Here is a 22,860-nt window from a genome sequence, read left to right as displayed (position 1 = left end):
CAAATGTCTTCTTTGATATAAAGAGAGCCACTAAGAATAGAACAGGAAGGAAGAGCATGAGGAAAAGACTAACAGTAAACTAAGACGAATGGGGGGACAGAAAGGAAGAGAGAAGGGAAAACATATGGAAATGGTAGGAGACCTTCAGTGATACACAAAATTATAAGAGGTTATGAGGGGCAAGGGGGAGGGGGAAAAAGGGGAGAGAATTGAACAACAGCAGAGGAGGTAGAGAGGGAAGATGGGAGGGGAGGGGAGAGGAGGGGGGATAGTAGGGGATAGGAAAGGTAGCAGAATACAACAGTCACTAATATGCCATTATGTAAAAATGTGAGTATGTAACAGAAGTGAGTGTGCATTATGTATTTGGGGAGTTCAAAACCCAATTGAGTCAAATGTATGAAAGATGATATATCATGAGCTCTGTAATGTTTTGAACAATCAATAAAAAAATGGAAAAAAAATAAAGTTACATCAAATCCTCTTTAGAAGTATACTTAGTCCTGGATTCCCTAGACAACAGAGCTTGGGGCAAGGATTTAAATGCAGAAGTTTTGTTTGCAAGATGCAAACCCAGGGCAGTAGAAATGAGGAAAAAAAGCAGAGAGAAATGCAAAGAAGGATGCGAAGTAATAAGAAGTGATCCATTATATCACATGGTGGCTGTTGCTTCATGGTGTGTTACAAAAAGACACAGACGGTTACCCTGGCAGGGCTGTCACTCAGTATCTGTGATACTCCTGGGCTGTCATATTAAGAAACTTGCTTTAAAGCAACATATACAAGGAAGGAACAAATGGGGTATCTCTTTGTCCAGATACATTTAATCTCTGATCCTCTTTGGATCCAAATTGGCCTCATAGAAAGCTTACAGTCCCATACTTCCAAGTTGGATCATCCAGACTCTTTGGAGGCTGGCTGGGATGCTGGATCCCACACTCTGCAGTGTAGTGTTTTGTTAATGCTCAGAAGCATCAAATGAAGCCAGAAACATGGTGCATGCAGCTGGTTTAGCACTCTCAGGGCAAGTGTCCCATGAGCCTCTGGCGTGACATAAAGTTCAGAAAACTGGCCAGGTAAGGGATTCAAGAAGATGGATTGTAAAAGGTCACAAGGATGACGGTATAACTTGAGTCTCTGTAAACCAGACTGAACACCAAGAACTATGGTGCAGTAGTTTTGAGAAAAGGAAGAGCTTTTGGTTTTAGACATTTCATGGTTAAGATTCGGATGCTTTTCTTTTTCCCTTGAGAGTGAGAGAATAGTCTAATGTTGTGTTTGGTTATATATGCCTTGTGGGCTACCCTGTCGATTTGGGCCACTATAATTTCCAATTTGAATTATTGCAATTGGCTTCCACACCAGAATCCCTGTTTCTGCTCTTATCTCCCCACCCCTTTTAGACAATTCCCAGCACAGTTATCAGAGTGATCCTGTTAATAATTCCGCCTAATGTCTTATACACTGATCAAAAGCCAAAGTCATCTAGTGGCCTGCAAGTCCTCCCATTATCTAGACCTCTCTGTATACTTACAGTCAATTCTCCTTATTTGAGGTAACTTCTATTAAGTCCTTTCCCCTTCCTACATGGCTAGAATTAACCAGAATTCACCAGATCACTGCTCGTAGGAGAAATAGGTCCATCCTTCCTGCATTCTCGTATATACATAGATTATAATCTTAAATTTTAAAACCCTCTCATTCTGGTAGTGTCTACAGTCTTTATATTGCAAAAGAGAAAACTAGATTCAGAAGTATTAAATGACTTTCCTAAGGTTGCCACATGCACAGATACCACCCCTGAGATTCACACCCCAGTCAACTTTCTTACACTGCACTCTATTGCCCCCCCCCACTCTCTGAAACTTCTGAGTCTCTGCAGGAAGGGTAAAACCAGAGGCAGGGTTGCCTTGCTCAGCCTTGGTGAGGAGCATCTCTCAGGCTGCTGTACATACAACTGTGCATGGACACAAGAGTAGTTTGAGTATTGATATGGGATATAATGAATAATTACATATATACAAATTTTCCTATTTGGGCACATCAAATTTGACAGGGAAGTCAGTTTGAACAGTAGAAAAGGAATCACCACTCTCACCAAAGCCATTGCCTGTTCAGTGTTCATAGTGACCCAAGAGAACAAATGGCATTGTTGACAGAGGCTATTGATAGAAGAGGGAAAATTTCAAAACAACAACAACAAAAACAGTCCTTCAGATGGACCCTGGAGTGTTCTCTGTAAGAATAAATAGATACAATCACTATACCCTCTGCTTTTTTCTTTTTATCTAATTTATGAATTTAGCTAATTACCTATGTAGTAGCCTCAATCACTCAATTTAAGAACTAAGCAAGCAAAATATATTGAGATCCTCTGTCAATAGATTTCTTAGAAGCAGTTTATGCAATATCCCTTCTTCTATGTTTAAAAAAAATGTTTAAAAAAGAATAGAGATAAATTTCAATTCAATTCAATGCCAAGCAAATATATAGGATGATTAGTATATAACGAAACATTTGACCTGTCAAAAGATGTGTAGGAACAGTTTCTGTAGAGAAGGCAGCCTGCCAGAATAATTTGAATATGCCTGAGAATGCTAAAAAATGAGTGTTCTTTCTAGGATATTAAATTATTATGAAATATTACATTCATGAGTTAGGTCTTTATATTAGCCCAAAGCATAGGATCCTCCTGATTAACAATATCCATTTGCTGTATTTATTGAGCTATTTGTTTTTTATTTCCTAAGTTACTTGCTTGTAGAAACTAATTTAGTGCTCATACAAACTCTCTTATTATCAGCACCCCCCACCACTGGGTATTAATGGGTTCATTTTCTAAACTTTCTACAATGTTTTGTTTTTGAAATATGGATAGTTTGTCTCATGTATAATTTGTGAATTCTGTTATTCTCTGTGACATTGCAGATCAAGAGATATCAGGTGTTTCTATAGAGAGGTTAGGGCCCTGGGATAATTGTATTAAATTGTGAGGTCTCCTGTCAAATGTCCAAGAGAAAAGTCACTTATGAAAAGCACAAGGGGCCATCAGGTGTCCTGGTATCAGTGTCGGCCTGGCCCAGGGGAAAGGCAGAGCAGGCAGTGATCTGGCTGTGATGATTTGAGAGCCACTCTCACCGAGCTCTTGCTAACAGAACTGGTCAAGCCTAAAATTCTACCTTTAAAGGTATTTTCTTCTTTTACATCTCTAAATTTCAAAAAGCCCTATCGATAGACCAGTTCTGCCGGGAAGCAGGACTTAACATGGAATTGGCTGGCTGGCTGGGGAAAGTGAGATAAAGACCTGGCTATCAGACATAATGTCTGCAAGCAGGGGAGACAGATTAGTGAAAACGCTGTGAGGATGACACAGATTATGTTTGTGTACCTACAGCCAGCTTGGATATGAGCAAGAGAGGGAAAGAGTATAATCTGATTTATTAGACCTGAGTGATTACAAGCACATAGTGGCAATCAAGACTTTTTTGCTGTTCACATTTCAACTTTGTCCTTGTTGGACTAGGTTTCTTGCAAGTCACCCTGCAATTCCAGAGCACATATAGCTCCAAATTCAGAGTTGGTGAAGATACTCTAGGACTACAGCAGAGCTGACAATCATTGTGTCCTCAAAAGAGGCAGCTGAAAGGCAAGCAGGATGTTTGGACAGCTGTGGACCTATCACTACTACTGATTCTTAACAAAGGAAATCATAGGAGCCAAGAATTCCACTCCCCTTACCCCGACCTCCAGAAGAAATGAGAGCCTGGAAGAGTCACACTGGGGAGTGGAGAGCAGAGACAAGAGGCATGCTCATAGACTTATTCATTCTGTCCTGCACACCACTTTGCTCTTTACCAACCCCGGAGAGTAACAATCAACTAATTGAGCCTTACTCTAACCTATTATTTAACTTGATGCCCTAATCCACAATTTCATGTTAGGCATGCTGTCCACTTCATGCATAAAGCAATCTGTAATCAAAAACTGTGTTCTAGAGAAAAAAAATTCTATGGAAATACTATACATAAGAGATTGCCTTGTAATGTGATTGCTTGCTATATGCATTGAGATCTATGGCATTGCCATGGGATGCAGAGGAAAAAGCATATTTCACATTCTATAAATTTCCATTTATATCACATCAAAACCCAGACCAAGAAGGTATTTCCCACATTCATTGTTATTTAATATATAGTTAAAAATCACTTGAGTACAATCCTAATGGATAGATTGCTTCAGAGAAAGTGTATTTATTTTTGTTTTCCAGCCATTCAATTTTGATTACAAAAACAAAGACAAAACAGTTCAATTTCTTGTTTTTTTTTCCTCCTATATAGCAAGCAGAAACTATATTAATAAGAATCATCTTAAAGACTACATTTCTCAATGTATAAAAATGTATCATCTGTGCTTTGCCACATAGAATACATCTAAATCTTCTTCTGATGTAGTAGCTCTTTAAATATTTAGGAAAAACTATTCTGTCCTTTCTGAATTTTTCACAGTAGGGTGATAATTTTCTAGCCCTTTCTTGGGTCAGGCTTCCAACATGGCTAAAATTGTCTTTTAATTACTGAGAATGAATTTATTCCCTATCTTTAGATTTTGTTTGTTTGGAATCAGCTTTTAGAGATGAAAGCCATTTGCTTCCTGATTCAATTTTCAAAGCTTTGCATATATACTATTTAAATAGAGAAAGAATTGTTTTAGAAAAATGTGTGTTCTTTGTTTAATTGACTGTTTGGTACCCTGCAGTCTAAGCCTGCAGGCAGTGGGTTGAATTCAGAAGACTACACATTTAAACATTCTGTACATTGGAATGAATATGGTTTGGAGTAATAGACTAATACAGGCTCCTTAACTTGGACTGTGGCAAACACTCATCTTAGTGAGGTTTTCTAGATTAAACCCACAGAGAAGAGCCATTTCCACAGTGTCATGTCTGAGACTGGATGTGTCAGCATTCCTCATGCTGTCCTTATGAGGGGTCACAGGGCTGACTGCTATGGTTACCCAGCTCCACTCCACAGAGGTGTCCCTTACTTGGAGCACCTTCAGTTTGTTCTGGGAATTTGATGGGGAACTGACAGGTGTTGCAGACTTCTAACTGCCATTTCAATCACTAAAGCTATATTCTATTTTACATGATTGTATTAAAGTAAGTTTTTTTTTTAAAAAAAAACAGAATTCTTTTACTTCCCTTTACTTACTCTCATTTTTCTTATAAAGATCCTAGTTATTGAGGTCATTAGCTTTGAAATGAGAAATAAGTCAGTTCAGATCTGTTTTTTTCCACTTAACTATTTCTATGACTTTAGTGTCTTAGAACTATAGTTTTCTCATTGATAAAGGAAGCTAGTATTGTTCATAAGGTGTTTTTGAGGATTACATATGATAATAACAATCTCTTTGTGCTTTTAGAAAAGCTTTATTCTCTCATCTTCCTTTGATACTCTAGATTCTGTGTCAGTGAGTGTCCTTTGAGAAGCATAACCACTGTGTTGCTGACACAGAGCAAGATATTTATTCTCATGGATAGACCTTAGGCCATCATGAGAATGGTGAGGCAGTGGATTGTTTCTTCTAGATGTTCCTTGGGCCAGACATCAGGATGGAGGAATGGACCTCACGTGAGGTACAGGAGAGCAAAGACACATGGGCTCAGTGAGGGGAAACTGCAACCTGCCAGAACAAATGGGAAGCTGTGAGTGTCTTAGTACTTGTAGTCTCAGTAATGGGGGACCCACAGGGTTGGCTAAGTTCCTGCACCAGGTTCCTCCACCCATATCTGACCCAGGATTCAGCACTATGGAAGGTGGAGATCCAGCAGGAGCTAGAGATGCATGGAGGCCTGACTCCTGCCTTGGGCATCACCGTGAAACCACACATCAATGGTGGTCTGAAGTCAAGTTGCTCCTTCACTCTAATGCACTCTCTTCTTTTTCCCTATACAATCTCTACAGATGATCTAACTCATAGATGATCATCTCATAGATGATGGCAACTCATTCCTACCATCTGTGCAACTCCTCGAGGAATAGGTAGAATTCACTAAGAAGGAATTTAGGGACAGAAAAATAATAAATAGTAATCAAATAAAAGGGTAGAAAAAATGAAGATTTCTTTTAGCAGAAGCACCTGTGGAAAAGATTTAGGAGAACTGCCTGATAGCAGGTTTGACATTATTTTAGATTACAGTGCATCAGGACTGTAACAGACACAAACAGACACATTCCCACAGCTTTAAATGTGTTGATAGGTACAAGGCCAGTGACTCTCTTTCTCTACACTGATAAGCATGAAATAGGGATTTTCAACCTTCAGTTTGAGGGGTTGAAGTTTAATAAAGTCATCATCAAACCAGAAAAGTTTCAAAAGGTAATGATAGAGACAAGATGGGGAATGTGCACACATACATAATGAACACTATACAAGTGTCAGTGGACTTTCAGCCTGGTTAAACTTAAAGGACATGTTCACTGCCTTCAAGAATTTTATGTATTTGACAAAAGGAGAATAAACTTGTGCCAGGGACCTGTTCAAAGCACAAGTCAGGCTGGTGGGTAGAATTCAGCTGTGTTAAAGAAACAGCCTTCCACTGCAAGGAATTTCATGCCACTAACGATGTCAGAGCACATACAAAATCAATTCTGCTTGTCCACCATGTAGCAAACTCATACATCCCATGAGATTTTGGACAAGACCCACAGTTTCCCCCAAACATGCAACTTTCAACAATATAGATTTCTAAGTTCCAGTCTAAATTTACTGACTCACAATCACCTGGGGTGAAATGTAGTTTGTGTTTTTGACAACTCCCACTTGATTCTCACTTATAAGTAGGCAGGTGTGAGAATACTGGCTGATGATCCCCAATGAGCCATCCATACTTTGGTGATTCTATTCCTAGACACCTGTCGCAGGAGGCAATCTGCATCATGGTTGGGACATGAATTCCTCTGAGCCACAAGGCATAGGTCCAAAACAGCTCTGTTTCCCACTAGCTCTGTTATTTTCAGCAAACGTCTGTCCCGGAATATCCTCTTCTGTTAAATCAGGATAGCAATAGTATCTGCAACTATTGTTAGGATGTTGCAAAGAGTAAGCTAATAAATGGGTAAACGAATAAATGAAACTCAACAGTGCTTATATGTGGCATACATAATATAACTAAGCTGTTGCTTTATATGCTATAGGATAGCAAATGCACGTACAAGACAGTTTGATTAATGGATATTTATAAAAGGGGGAGAAAGAAATAATTGAAAACATTTTTTTACTTTTATATTATTAATCATCCTTCAGTATAGTTCCAGTTTTAGAAAACATCATAATACAGCACATATGTTAATATTTCTTTGAGGGTTGCAAGATTATGAAAACATCAGTATGACCATGAAGTTTATATTCCAGTAAGGAAAAACAATAGAAACTGGACAGAGTGAATGAGAGCAGAAAATGGCTTAAATGAACTTTCTAATTTGCTGAGGTTTCTGTATAAAACTCCAGCCATCTAATCTTGGTTAACCTAATACATCTTGTAATTACCATGTTTAATCAAAATATAGAACATATTCTCTACTTTAAAAAAATGATATTTTGTCCCTCTCCTATCAATTCCCTTGAAGGCAGAATGTCCTCAAAGGCAACATTCTTCTGAATTCTGTTACCACAGAATAACTTTGCTCTCTTGAACTTTTTAAAAGTGGAATCATACAATATTTGTTTGTTTTTTTTTTTGTATCAGACTGATTTACTTCTTCACCTGTTTTTGAGATTGGTATGTGTTGTTGCATTAGTCAGTATATCTTTTTAAAAACTCTAGGTATTATTCCATTGTATGAATACTTAATAATTTGTCTATGTATTCTTGTACAATGGACATTTGAAGTTTTGGCAATTATAAACAAAGGTACTATAAACATTCTGGTACAAGTTTCAAAGACATCCATGCACAAACACAAAGTTTTTGTTCTTCTTGTGCAAATGTCTAGAAGAATTTCTATAGGGTTAGATATGTATTAAATTTCATAAGAGACTATGGAATGAGTTTACAAAGCAGTTGTGCCATTTTGCAATCTCATTGAGAATACATGAAATTCCAGTTGTTTCACATGTTAATTTACTATTTTATTTAATGTTTATAGTGTCAGTAGTATTTAATTGTTCTTTTAATTTGCATATCTCTGGTGACAAATGATGTGGAATACTTTTTCATGAGTTTATTGATCATTTTTATATCTTTCTTTATGGCATCTCTGATCGAGTAATTTGCCCTTTAAAAAATTGGGTTATTTGTCTTTTGATTATTGATCTGTAGGAGTTAATTCTATATTTTGGATGCAAGTCCTATATTAGACACATGTATTGCAAAGTACTTTTTCCCATGCTGTAGCTGATCTATTTTATTAATGATGTCTTTTTATAAGCAGAAGTATTTTATTTTTATAAAATTCAATTTACTGTTTTTTATGTTCAATGCATTTTGTTTCCTGAGAAATACATGCCTATTCCAAGTTCATGAAGATAACCTTTTATATTTTTCTAGAAGCTGTCTAATTTTGTTCTTGATATTTAAGTTACAATTTTAATTTTAATTAATTATGTATTGGGAGGTACAGGGTTGTATTAATTTTTTGTGATTGTTTCATACATTTTCCTAGTTGTTCTATTGTTGAAGGTATCTTTCCTTCCCCCATTGGATTGTCTTGACATCTTTATTGAGAATGCGTTGACCTTGATGTGTACATGTAGTTGTGGACTCTATCCTATTCCTTGGTTATAACATGTCCATCCTGTAATCATGAAGTGCTGTCATGATCACATTAGATCTATTGAAAATCTTGGAATCTTCAAGCATGCGTTCTCAAACTATTTTTATTTTTCAAATTATTTCAGACCTTTTAGGATTTTTGATTTCTACATACATTTTAGAAACTATGTGTTTATTTTTACAAAAAGCCTCGTGGAATTTAAACATATTTTTGATGAGTCCATAGGAGAACTAATGTCTTTGCAATATTGCTTTTTTTGGTTCATGAATATGGTGTATATATCTCTGTATATATTTAGGTTCCTATTAATTTCTTTCAAAGATGCCTATAGTTTTCAGTCTTGCACATATTTTATTAAATTTAGTCCTAAGGTTTTAAATGATTTTTGATACTATTAAAATGACATTAGAAAACCATTTCCAATTGATTGCAGTTATTTAAAAAATACAGTTCAATCTATTTTTTCAATTGGCCTTGTGTGTGATGACCTGAATGTATTCACTCTACTGAATAGTATCATCTATGATTAAAGATAATTTTACTTCTTGGTTTCCAATCTGCATGCCTATTATTTTCTTTTCTTTTCTGATTGCACTGCCAAGAATCTCCACAGTAATGTTGAATAGAGATGATAAGAGTGACATTCTTGGGATGGGTATATAGTGTAGTAGTAGAGCAAATGCATGCAGGAAGCTCTGGTTTTGATATCCAGTGCTGAAAAACAAATAAACAACAGTGACATTCTTGGCTTTTCTCCTTATCATAGAAAAGTGTCTATCATGTTACCATTTGATACAGTATTAGTTTTTCATAGATAGTCTTCATTACATAATGTTCTCTTCTACTTTGCTAAAAATTTGAATCATGAATGGATGCAGAAACTTAACTGCTGTTTTCTGCATCTATTGATCTTTCTTCCTCCCCTATTTCCCAAGAGTTTATATAAAATTGGTATTGTGTAATTCCTTAATATTTAATAGAACTCTCTAGTGAAACCCTCTGGGTTTAGAACATTCTTTGTAGAAAAGTTTTGACAACAAATTGACTTTTGTTAATAAATGGCTATTGTGATTTTCCATTACATCTTATGTTCTGGTAAGCTGGATTTTAAAAGACATTTGCTCAACACATTGATTTTTTAATATAAAATTATTCATTATATTTTTTCACTATCCTTCAAAAATGTCTGTAGAATATTCCCAAACAGGTGTCTTAGCTCTTAAGAGCCATGGTGATTGGACATCATGAGTATCAGGGGACAGGAGATGATGTCATCCACACCCTGGTGCCATTCCATCTGTTTTCCACAGGTTCTGCACTGCTGTGTTTGTGGCTCAAGCACATATACCCAACAAAGTCACTATACACTGACTCTGGCTGACTTGTCATCCACGGATTATGACCCCTTTCTGCCACTGGCAAACGTGAAGAGCTCTGAGCCAGTTCAGTATCATTCATCAGCAGAACTGGGGAACCTGCTGACTGTTGAAGAAGGTAAGTATCGTTCCAAATATATCTTGTGAATAAGAGAAGGAAAGATTGAAGCCTTTTGTCCAGTGCTTGCTGTGTTATTATTACTATTTTTAACCTGGTTGTTGAAGTTAAAATCCTAGTTTTTAGAGTCCTCTATGTATGGCAAATTCTGCTTTCCCTTTTTGTTTCTCTGGGGTTTTTTTGCTGTTTGGAGGGGGGGTTGTTGTTGCTGTTGTTGTTTATTTGTTTTTTTCTCTCTGCTCCTTCCCCTTCTTAGTTATTCAAACAGCTTTATGTTATTAAAGATCCATATGTCTCAGACCCATGGAATCCTCAAAAAAGTTTCATTTTGTGTCCTCAAAGAGTTTTGCATCTGATTGGAGAGACAAGAAAAATCCAGAAAGAATCATTTCAATTTTGGACTAGTGGCACCATGGGAGCTTCCCATTGAGAGGGACCTAAGCTAACCTTGGCACGATGGGCAGGCTTCGAAAAGAGCTTATAGACTCTTCTAGAGTAGGAGACCCTCATGGAAGGAGATGGGAATTTACTTATCCCTGTTTGAGGATGTCTCTGCTTGTAGCAAAGTCTACTTTAGAGTCTATGAGGATTGTCAGGACTTTCCTCCTTAACCATCCCCCATCCCAAATGATAAGCACCCAGCTCTAGAATTTGGATTGTTGAGAGTTGATTGTTGAGGTAATTGTGGCATCTGTATGAGTGATCAAATTACATAGAATCAAACATACAAATGGGTGTATGTAAAACTGGCAAACATTGAATAATATGAGTGGATTAATATCAGTGTCAGTTTCCTGATTGTGGTATTATGCTGTGATTATGTAAGATGTTGCCACTGAGATGAAGACTATTTGAGATCTCTCTGTATTATTTCTTATAATCATATGGATCATTAGTTGTTACAAAATTAAAAGTTAAAAAATGTGGGTGTGGAGTACTAGATCATCCATGGAAGGACCAAGAAAGAAACATGTCTAGGAAGTCATGGGAAGAAAGCAGGTGTCACTGAGGAAAGTCAGCAGTGCAGGTGTCACTGAGGAAAGTCAGCAGTGCAGATGCCTCAGAAACTCTTGGAGAAGGTAAGAGCTTTAAAAAAAGGAGCTGATTTATTTCCCAGTGGTGTTTGGCCATGGGTTTTGCCAGAACACTTTGGGCAGAGTGGTTGGTCTAGCCAGAGAGATCACTCAGAGACTTGAGACAGATCTCTCTTGTGGGGCTGGTGAGAGATGGAGTGCTGTAGGCCATACTTGAGGTACTTGAGGGCCTATGGTACAGGGATATGATTGTAGGACCATGGAGTCTGAAGTATGAGTCAGGTGAAGATAAAGGGAAAGGTGAGATGAGGATAAAAAAGAGCATGGCCTTGAAATCTGACAGTTCTGATTTTAACTTCATTTGATAGACAAGCAAATGAAAGTTAAGGGATTTTCTCAAGACTGTACAAGTCAGAAATAATGGAGGTGGGATTCGAGTCTAAGATTTAATGATCATTTTCCTGAAATAAATTTTTTACTGAGATTTTTGCCATAGGCTAAAGACTCTTGTTTTGAGTTGTTCTGGTTGTGGTAAACTTCTGTTATCCATCTTTTTTTTTTTTTTTTTTTCTGTACTAGGGATTGAACCCAGGGCCTTTTACCACTAAGTCACATCCCTAGCCCTGTTTATGTTTTATTTAGAGACAAGGTCTTGCAAAGTTGCTTAGGGCCTCACTAAGTTGCTGAGACTGGCTTTCAACTTGAAATCCTCCTGAGCTGCTGGAATTTACTGGTGTGTGCCACTGTACTCACCTTCCATTTTCTTAATCATTTAATTGTCTTTTCCTGGAATTCCACTGTCTGTTAACTGTAATATCTTCTTGAAATTTTCCCCACAATTATAAATTCAAACCATATTTATATTAAGTAATCAGAATAACTCTTGATCCATTTCTTTTGTGTTTCCTCTTTTGCAATCCTGTCTTACAAGAAATTAAGTTACTTTTTCCTAAAGTTATTGACATTTATCCCACATGGCTGTCTCTAAAACAGGTTCACTACTCAATATGACTTGTTTCTTGAAAATAGCAAAAGATTAATAGGTTAGTGAAAAAGGAAAAACCTAAAAATACACTCTGATTTTGATACCATTTTCCTTTCTATGCACAACACTCCTTGACTTGAATATCATTCTCCAGAAGACTTCAGAATCTTATGCACCTGTTCCCAACATAGTTCTATAGTACTAAAACTAATTGCTCAAACTTCTATGACAAAAGAATTTTTAAAATTTACTAGCAATTTAACTAAGTAAAAAACAAGATGCTTAAAAACAATATTGGCATGCACAAGCACTCTTGCTAAGTGAGTACATCTTGTTAAGAGTAAAGAGGATAAATAAAGGTAATAGATTTTAGGTTAAATAAAATGTGCTTATTTATTTCACTCATTGTCACAATTTGTCATTCATTACAAAACTATTCGAATTAGATAATGTCTCTGATAAGCAATATTATATTTTTATCTGTTATTTTTTATGATTCTTTCTTAGACTATTATCTAATACTAGGTATATTTACTACTTTAAAAGAAAGATACAAGGAGACATGGTAAAGCTATCAATAGTAGACTTGTTTGCTCAGATTCCTCGTCACTTATACCTAATTACTTAAAAGAGAAGGGATTGGAGGGGTTTCAAAAAATGAAATTTAAAGGATAACCTAAAATACTACTCTTATATTTCATCCAAAGTTTAGGAAAATAAAATGAAGATATTTGAACTCTATTTTTTAATAGTTTGTGAAAGTCATGAACTTGTTTTTTCATTAACTGTCCAACTTTTTTCTTTGTTTTTCAAAGAACCCACAGGCAGTGCAGTTAGTCATTGCTATTTCATAAAATATTCCCTTTCTTCAGTTTTCAGTATCAGAGCTATTTTAGATTTTTATTGGATGTGTCATTGTGTCATGGTTTATAACCTGATCAGTGTGACTCCAGGTTAATTTTCCATTACAGAATTCAAATACATTCATAGAATACACATTTATATTTACCTTAAATTGAAAGCATAACCTATGTATGTAAAGGTAGAAGAAAGGTGACTTTCTAATTGTTATTTTCTACCTTGGGCCTTTATCAAATTAGACCTTTATTGGTGAGAGTTTTATGCCCTTTCTGCCATGCAAATATGTATGAAGTAATCTGCATTATGAACTCACCAACTCTTGGCTAGCTTTATGTTTGCTCTTTGGGGCATTAACATTTCTTAGCTTGAGTGTTAAATCTGGGCCTTAAATTTCTTAGTTGTGTGGAAATCATATTCACTTCTCCCGGGGTTTGGGAGAGAGAGTTTAGTTTCAGAGAGAAATGTAGATGACTTCCATTGCTTCTAAAAAAATGAGTGTTTTGATATGAAAATTTATTTTCCATTATTGAGTACATATTTCTTATTCATTATTTAAAAAAAAAAACAAGAAAACTCAAGATGATCTTATTCTCCTCAGTCGTTACCCAGAATTTCTTAAATTTGGGGATTTGATTTTTTTACCTCCGTTACGTTTCATACATCATAAAACTGATGTATCATAAATAAGTCAATTAGATTTTTAATTTCTAAGGGGGAGGGTATGCAGCATTAAAAATATTTACATTTACTTAGGTTTGATTAATATTTGTTTTTTCATATTTTCTAAAACTTCAAGCTCAAGTTATAAACCTTAGTTTATTTAAATATCTAGATTTTTTTTTCTGTTAAAATTAGTGGTTTCATTTTCACTTGTTCTTAGATTAAAGCATAATGCTTTCATAAATTTGACAGATTGAAATTTCCATAATTACTTTTAAGTTTAAATCATCATTTCAATTCATGTAGATTTAGTTTATCTGATTCTTCCTCCTTATGCTTTATTTTACAAGACCCCCTTACACTATTGTTGTCAAAATCTTTGTATACTTTGTAAGTATTAAAAAATTTATAAATCAGTTGCTTTTGAGCATTTAATCATCAACTAAAAATTTAGTTAAAGTCTTCTAAGTTTCTCCAGGATTCATTAGTATGTCAGATTCTCTTAAATATTTAAAATGCCCTAACAACTAAACATAAATTGTCACAATAATTATTAAGCCAACTGCTTTGAATATATTTTATCAGTCACAAATTTGATTAATTTCCTTACCAGGTCTACATCTACCCCATCAAGGGAAGCAAGGTACCTCCCTAAGCTACTCTCCAGCCCCTAGCTGCCCCTGACTGTGAATTTTGTCCTTACAGAGCTCTTTGAACTATGAGCTCCTTGGGTTTTGTTTTGTTATTGTGGTGTTGAGAATCAAACCATGGGCCTCAGGTATGCTAGGCAAGTGTTCAACTACTGAACTATACCCCCAAAAGTGACAACTCTTTAAGGAAAAGGACATTTTGCTTTTTCTAGTTCTATGCCTACAGAATTTTTAACATCCCTTTCAGAATGAGTTTCTCCTGTAAACTGGTTTTTTAGTAGTCCATTTGAATTATGCTTTTAAATTAAAATAGAATTGTTTAAAATAAATAGTTGAGGGCTGGGGATATGACTCAGTATCATATCAGTGCCTGGTATGCCCAAGACTCTGGGTTCAATGCCCATACCAAAAAACAATAAATAAAATTAAATTTAAAAGTTGAAGCAAAGTCCTAGACTAAACCAACAAACACCGAAACCTGGTGGCATTCAGTTCTAATCTTCACTGTCTGTTCATTCTTGGCTGTTCACAGAGAAAAGGCGAAGAAGTGTGGAACTGATCCCTCTGACTGCCCGAATGGTGATGGCCCACCTGGTGAACCACCTGGGTCACTACCCTCTGAGCGGAGGCCCAGCTGTGCTGCATAGCCTTGTCAGTGAGAACCACGACAATGCCCACGTGGAAGGCACTGAGCTGTCTTCTGAGGTGTTCAGGAGCCCCAACCTGCAGCTGTTTGTATTTAATGACAGTACCCTCATTTCCTACCTTCAGACACCTGCAGAAGGACCTGGGGGTGCCCTCTCAGATGTGAGAGTTATTGTGAGGGATATATCAGGGAAGTACTCTTGGGATGGAAAAGTTTTATATGGACCTCTGGAGGGATGCTTAGCACCCAATGGAAGAAATCCCTTATTTCTAATTTCGGGCCACCATCATCACACATTTGGACCTCAGAAAGATCATTCCCAAATCGAAGAAGGAGATGATGTCCTTGACAAACTACTTGAAAACATTGGCCACACTAGTCCCGAATGCCTTTTACCATCACAGCTAAATCTAAATGAGCCCTCCCCACCCCCATATGGCATGAACCGTGAGCAAGAAAAGGAAATCATTGAGGTCATTTTGCGCCAGAGTGCACAGGAAGACGAATATGTTCAGAGGTGTAACTCTGATTCTTCAATGAAAGTTACCAGCCAAGGGCAACCCTCGCCAGTGGAGCCCCGAGGGCCTTTTTATTTCTGCAGGTTGTTACTCGATGATTTGGGAATGAATTCTTGGGATAGAAGGTAACAATACATGCTAGTCCTTAAATTATCTTTTTCAAATGATTTTTCTTTTTTTTTAATCAATTTAGGGTCAGGGAAGAAGAAAATAAAAATGGAGATTTTTTTTTCACTATTTCAACATTATTTTGATAATGATAATAATTAAAAGTTATTTTGGCTGCTAACTTAAAGCCAGAAATGGAACTAATTATGCTGTACTAATGCACACATTGAATTCTAAATGCCTACTGAATGTTTTAGAGTTTGAAGTATTTCCTTTGTGTATATGTTTTATTTACTTACTTCTCTGGCCATTATCATTTCTACTTTAATGAAGATGTAAATGGCAAATACGCCTTAGATCTGATGAGGGAGGTGGGTGTGATGAAACTTTGATAAAGCATAGAGTGGCCCAGGAGTTCAAGAGGAATGATTTAGTCCAGTGGGAAGTATGGGACAGTGGAGAAGACCTCATGGAAGAGGATAGATTTGACTGGATCCCAATAGTGGAGTTCAGTTTTTAAAGAAATAAGTGTTGGGCTGGGGATGTGGCTCAAGCGGTAGCGCACTCGCCTGGTATGCGTGCGACACAAGTTCGATCCTCAGCACCACATACCAACAAAGATGTTGTGTCCGCCGAGAACTGAAAACTAAATATTAAAAATTCTCTCTCTCTCTCTCTCTCTCTCTCTCTCTCTCTCTCTCTCTCTCTCTCTCCTCTCTCACTCTCTCTTTAAAAAAAAAAAAAGAAAGAAGTGTTGTGCAGAAATTTGTAGCAGAGCTGACTGAAAATACAGAACAAGGCCACACTCAGTTTATCAGAGTCATTCAGTGTCACTGGACAGTAATGGGATGCAGTGGGATTTTTATGCCTTGCACATATGAAGGCAAATGGACTTGATTCTATCACAGATATTTAGTGAAATGAGGAAGAAGATGAATGGATGATAGATAGATTTGTTAACTAACTCAAATGCAGCAAAATTGACCATTGATCACATGATTTTTTTCTTCCATCGTTTTTCTCTTTATAGGAAGAATTTTCATCTTTTGAAGAAAAATTCAAAATTATTGAGAGAATTGAAAAACCTGGACTCTCGCCAGTGGTATGTGAAAGTATATCAGACTCCTTTTCCAGTTCACCTGTGTATGTGCTTAGAACCCATGGGTAGTTCTATAACCTGGAATCTGCTGACATTTGCCCCTGTCAAACCTTTGATATTTATACCCTTTACCAATAACTCACATTTGTTACTCTAAGAAGAGGTCGGGGCTCCCACTTAACCTCTGCTTTTGATTGAATACCTTTCTATGTGGCAGTCAGTGGACATCCATTCTCATTTATTCTCTGCAACTGTCTCTTTTTCTGATAAGGAAGTAGATATTTACCTAGATTAAACAAGTCATAATCACCTATACCATATTATTTGAAACCATATGAGACTGACTTCATAGTCCTTGCTTTGCAACCTGCACTGGCATTCTGTAGTCTTGGCTTTAAAACGTTGGAAATGTTAGAACAAGCATGTTGAAATTAATAACTCTCTATTAATGTCTCATTTTCAAAGCTGGTTACATTCTCAGCTCTACCTTTTTTTCTGTACAATATCAAAATCATTTCTAGAAAGGAGTTCATAATCATAAACAGTTTTTGATTTGGGGAAATATGTGCTTCCAAAACCACCTAAGTTAAGAATATAATCCTCAGCATTTGACAGATACTTGTAAGTCTTGAATAAACAGATTCCTTAATGTTTAGTTTAAAAAAAAAAAAACTCTTCAAAAATAACAACAACAACAACAAAACCCTTTGCTTATTCCCCTTTAGAAATATCTTAATGTTTCATCAGCACTCAAATTTAGGTTGTTTTCCCCAGGCTTGTTTTTCAACTCTTCCCACTATATTTTATTTTCCTACATTTTTCTTACTCCTTCTTAACTCATAGATTTGTAAATATATTTGAGCTTAATGTTTTCAAAGGATGCTTAAGAAGCAAGAAGGAAAATAAATGACAAAGGCTGGCTCTATCATTATGGGTTCTATCCTGGCATTTGGGAAAAAAAGCAAAGCTTTTATTTTATTCACTTAATCATTCATTCACTCTCTATGATGCTTCCACTTTAAGGCACTTGATTCTCTTGCCTGGTACTTACAGGGAAGAGTTATGACCTGCTAAACAAATATTTTCACCACCCTGTGTTTAGATGGCATTCTTATGATTTTTATAGTTTATTTTAGAGTTCTGTTCGAACTCAAAGTGACATGTAATTAAATTTTATTTTCATACATGTTCTTGGTTCATGTCACTATGATTGGCCTATTAGGTTCACAATTGTGATTCTTGTGGTTTGAATTTTTTTTTTTTTTTTTGGTATTAGGGATTAAATTCAGGGGCACTTGACCACTGAGCCATATCCCCAGACTTATTTTGTATTTTATTTAGAGACAGGGTCTAACTAAGTTATTTAGCATTCGCTTTTGCTGAAGCTGGTGATCCTCCTGCCTCAGCATCTTGAGCTGCTGGAATTACAGGCATGCACCACTGTGCCCTGCTTGAATTCTTAAACTAGGTATAAATGTAAGAAGTAGTGAATTCCAGTTTTAATTTTCTCTTAAATACTTGAATTAAAGTATTTTCATTGAATTAATTTTAAAAGGTCCATTTTTATGTCACTGAGGACCAAGAAGATCAAATCATATTAAGCTTACTTATAGCTATGTGTCCTTTCTCTCCTTCAGCTATGTGTCCTTTCTCTCCTTCAGAAACATCTAGAATTAAGATTCGAGTCTGTATGGGAATTAGAGGGTATTGGTTTTCTTTTTCTTTTCTCCATTATTCTACCTTCCCACATTGCCTTCATTACTCAGGACTTCTTATAACCTACACATTGAGGAATGAACTGTTTCATGTATGTTTTCTGAGTCTCAGACATGCCAGGATAGCTGATCTGAGGCAATATGAGAGCCTTTTCTTCTAGGTGGCTTTACCACACTCTCTGGAGAGTGATAAATATTTTAGTATTATGGAATATACAGAATTAAAAAGAAAAGAAATATATAGGATTAAATGATTCATTTATAGTTGTACCTGGGGAAAGGAACCTTACTCAGGCCTGAAGGCATTAGCTCATTGTCATTGTAAATGTCTTTCTTTCCTGATTTATTAAGTAAAATCTATAGTGAAAATTTTGAGCTTAAAGAATTTTTAAGGGCTGGGGATGTGGCTCAAGCGGTAGCGCGCTTGTGTGGCATGCGTGCGGCCCGGGTTCAATCCTCAGCACTACATACCAACAAAGATGTTGTGTCCGCCGAGAACTAAAAAATAAATATTAAAAAATTCTCTCTCTCTCTCTCTCTCTCTCTCTCTCTCTCTCTCTCTCTCTCTCTCTCTCTCTCTCTCCTCTCTCACTCTCTCTAAAAAAAATTTTTAAAAAAAAGAATTTTTAAAAACTCATTAGAGATGAAGAATCTGAAGCATTATTCTTCAGATAGCTCTTTATTGGATTCATTTTTCTGCTTCTTGTTGTTATTTTCTCTCTAGAGGAACACAGATCAAGTTCTCTGGAAATTCCTTGAGGGGTTTCTTCTGAAGGACTCAGGGATTTACTTCCTTCTTCCTCTTGTGCTTCAGTATTAAATACTTAAATATTAAATACTGAAGTATCCCAATCTCAGCTTTATAAGTATATGCTGAATTACTCCCTGCTCCTTAGTATTAAGTGAATACATTGGTATCTTGTAATTGTGGCCAATTTGTGGAGTGTTAATGCACTTTAGTTGCATGAGGTACAATTGAATTAGCTCCCTGGGGTGCTGTTGCAGTAAAATATGGCTTTGGATAGCTGATTGGCAATTCTCTGCCCCTTGATTAACCTTCACTTAAAACCCCAACTCCTGGATTTAGTGTCTTCTTGACATCTAAATGTGTATCAACTTATTTTAAGGTAAAGTGTATTTTCAAAGTTCTTTTTTAAAAAACTGTAACTAATTCTGAGATTCTGTAGCTATAAGAAATCTAGACTGTCCTCTAAGTTGGTCAGGTTGTAGGCGAGAACATACTCTGTCCCTCAACTTTCAGGAAATTTCTATTTCTGATATTAATGATTTCTATTTTCAAGGCTTAGATTCTTCTTAACATGTTTTTAGGAAAGGGAGAATCTGTCGTGCTACTGTGGTCTATAATACTATGAAGTTAACAATAAAGATAGTTACATCTAATAGTATGATAAACATACATACAAATCACAGTGGGCCTTCTTTTTAACTACGAATGTCTTCTTGCCACCATCTGATGAGGTGGATGTTAAAATCATGTTTTTCTTTGTTTGGCTGTTTAACGTGACAGCACAAGGAAATAGCTATTCTGGTCTCTTCCTAATAAGAAAGAAAAATGCATTCTAATGAGGAAGGGGAAATTGTTGGTTTTATGTTTGTGTGTTCCTGAATTACCTGTTCCTTCATGCATTGGTTGTGCAGCTTATGGATATGAAGTGCTGTTGATGTTGTAATTACCATTTCAAAAGCCTGGCTCTAATAAGGCCAGACACAGTGTCTGCATCCTAGCAGGCTCTCTGCGGTGCTAACATTTTGGAGGATGTGAAATTTGATGAATGTTTACAACTAAAGGTCACCTTTCCTCACACCCACATCAGTCAGACCCTCATCCCAGCTTAGTTCTCTGTGCTCTACCATTGAGTTAATTAGGACTCAAGGACCCAGGAGCAGCTATAATGGAAAAAGCCTGGACTTTAAGGAGAATAAGCAGAAACATTTCAGATAAACCTGAGGCTGTTTTATGTATGTAGCGTCTATAGAACAGTGAAAGACTAAATGTCAAAGACTTTTAAATATATAGAGAGAGCTATAGAAATAAATTGAGTAACTGTATTTTTTTATCCTTTTGTTGAGACAGTCCTTTAGGTCAAAGGTTAAGATATCTATTATCATCGCCATCTGAGATAAGCCAGTAATATTCTAGGTGCTTTTTATTGGTGTCCCCTGTCACTCAGGGCAACAAATAATATGGCTATTTCAGGGGCTCCTTACTCCATGAGGACAGGCTTCCTGTTTGGGAGCAGAAGGTCTGTACTAGAGTCTCAACCACTCTCCACCATAAAAATCCTCCCTTCTTGTAGCTACCTGTTTCCATCATAAGTCACACCCCACAGGGCGTGCTCATGCAATTTTTTGCTTTCCTGGTAGCAGCAGGACAGCATGTATCAAAAGCTTTAACAATGGATAGGCCCCAAGAAATTCTATTTCTATGAATTTATTTTAAGGACATAACAAAAATCTTGTGAAACTATCATCAAGATTAAAGAATAATTTCAAGAACATATTAAAGATAATGCAGAAATATCTTTTAAAATATAAATACCTTAGGGGCTGGGACTGCAGCTCAGTGGCAGAGCACTTGCCTTGCACATGTGAGGGATTGGGCTCAATCCTCAGCACCACATATAAATAAATTAAAAAAAAAAAAAGGTTCATTGACAACTACAAAAATATATGAGGATTTGTGTTATGGTTTATTAATAGAATGTTGTAAATGTTGTATAGTCATGAATAACTTTATTGTAGAATCCTATGATCTAAAATTGGCACACTTACAAATAACTTAAAACAGTAAATTTTGTTATATATCTCTTACCACAATTTTTTAAGTGTCCATAAGTATTTTTTAAATTTTTTTTTAGTTGTAAATGGATACAATATCTTTTTTAATTTAATGTGGTACTCAATTCTGAACCCAGTGCCTCAGGCATACAAGGCAAGTGAGCTACCACTGAGCTACAACCCCAGTCCTGAAAGTTTCCATAAATATTTTAAGTGTAAAAATTAGTTACAAGACAGAATGTAGGGCGGGGGATGTGGCTCAAGCGGTAGCGTGCTCGCCTGGCATGCGTGGGGCCCCGGTTCAATCCTCAGCACCACATACCAACAAAGATGTTGTGTCCGCCGAGAACTAAAAAATAAATATTAAAAATTCTCTCTATCTCCCTCCTCTCTCTTAAAAAATAAATAAATAAATAAATAAATAAATAAATATCACCTCTTGAAAAAAAAAGACAGAATGTAGTAGTTTCTCACATTTTATATTTTTGTGCAGAAATGCCTTCTAAAATGGTAATAGCTATATTCTTTGCTTATATGTTCAAATTATAAGTCTTTTTTCCTTCTTTTCTAGTTTTTCTAATTTTTCCTCTAAATGTTTATTACATGAAAACTATGGGACAAAATGAATAGTTATCTAAATGACTAGAAAGAAAAAACTCTCCATGTCTAATTATTTATATAGCTTTTCAGTTGAGCTTCATTACTCATGCTTATGAAGTGGAAAAATAACCCATACAGAAGGAAATATTAGAAAATTTATTTTAAAATGGAGCACAATTCTAGCAATATGAATGTTTAATCAGATTAGATTTTTGAGATATTAAACAATTAGATAATAGAAACATTTCTGTATTGTTTAGGCACTTGATAGTTTTTCTTATGAGATTTTTCAGACTATTAGCAAAAGTGAGGAGAAGGGTAGAACTGCTCTGGAAGTGGTATTCTAATACTAAAAAAAGAAAAGAAAATATAGTAAAAGTCATGGATGGTACTGTTACCGCTGTTGACCGGTGATGAGTCCTTGCTTCCCCAATGTTGAAGAATAACGCCAGAAAAGCACACAAAAGCACACCGAGGCAAGTTTAGAGTGGAAAATAGATGTTTATTAAAGGACAGCAGAAAAGACTTGAAGGGGACCCAAGAGGTGGAATCTGTGGAAGTGCGGTTGTTTCCCCTTTTTATAGTTGATGGAATGTAGGTGGGAAGGCCCAGGGTGGGACACAGGTGGGCCAAAGAAGTAATCTGGGCAGGAAGGACTCCTGTGGCAGCATCTTCAAGTTTGCTGTTCATTAACATTTCTTTGGGATGGGCTATCTTCAAATCTGTTGGGGGCTGTTTCCTGGACTTCATTAACATTTCAAGAGTTGCTCAAGTTTTCCGAATTCATTCTCATGGCCTCCATTTTAGATTTCACTGGATATTAGACCTGATTTACTTAACTACACTAACTACCTAACTTTAAATCTGGCTTCAGTATCTCTGTTTGAATAAAAAGTGTTTCCATCTCTTCTTTATCA

The 22,860-nt window shown here is 36.2% G+C and overlaps 1 protein-coding gene across 1 annotated transcript in view; it reads left to right on the top strand.

The window, feature by feature from the left end:
* Nucleotides 1-5,734: 5,734 nt before the first annotated feature.
* The window catches only part of LOC144368097 (ral GTPase-activating protein subunit alpha-2-like), a 47,275-nt gene continuing 30,149 nt past the window's right edge, over nucleotides 5,735-22,860 (top strand). Inside the window, exons 1-5 of the mRNA XM_078026609.1 lie at nucleotides 5,735-5,897; nucleotides 6,260-6,378; nucleotides 10,085-10,268; nucleotides 14,991-15,747; nucleotides 16,761-16,832. Of these exons, the coding sequence (XP_077882735.1) occupies nucleotides 5,735-5,897; nucleotides 6,260-6,378; nucleotides 10,085-10,268; nucleotides 14,991-15,747; nucleotides 16,761-16,832 (1,295 nt within the window). The remainder of the gene's footprint in view (nucleotides 5,898-6,259; nucleotides 6,379-10,084; nucleotides 10,269-14,990; nucleotides 15,748-16,760; nucleotides 16,833-22,860) is intronic.

This window comes from Ictidomys tridecemlineatus, chromosome 2 (assembly GCF_052094955.1).
Source record: "Ictidomys tridecemlineatus isolate mIctTri1 chromosome 2, mIctTri1.hap1, whole genome shotgun sequence".
NCBI lineage: Eukaryota > Metazoa > Chordata > Mammalia > Rodentia > Sciuridae > Ictidomys > Ictidomys tridecemlineatus.
The sequence above is the reverse complement of the archived record's forward strand: the minus strand, read 5'-3'. Positions and strand labels throughout refer to the sequence as shown.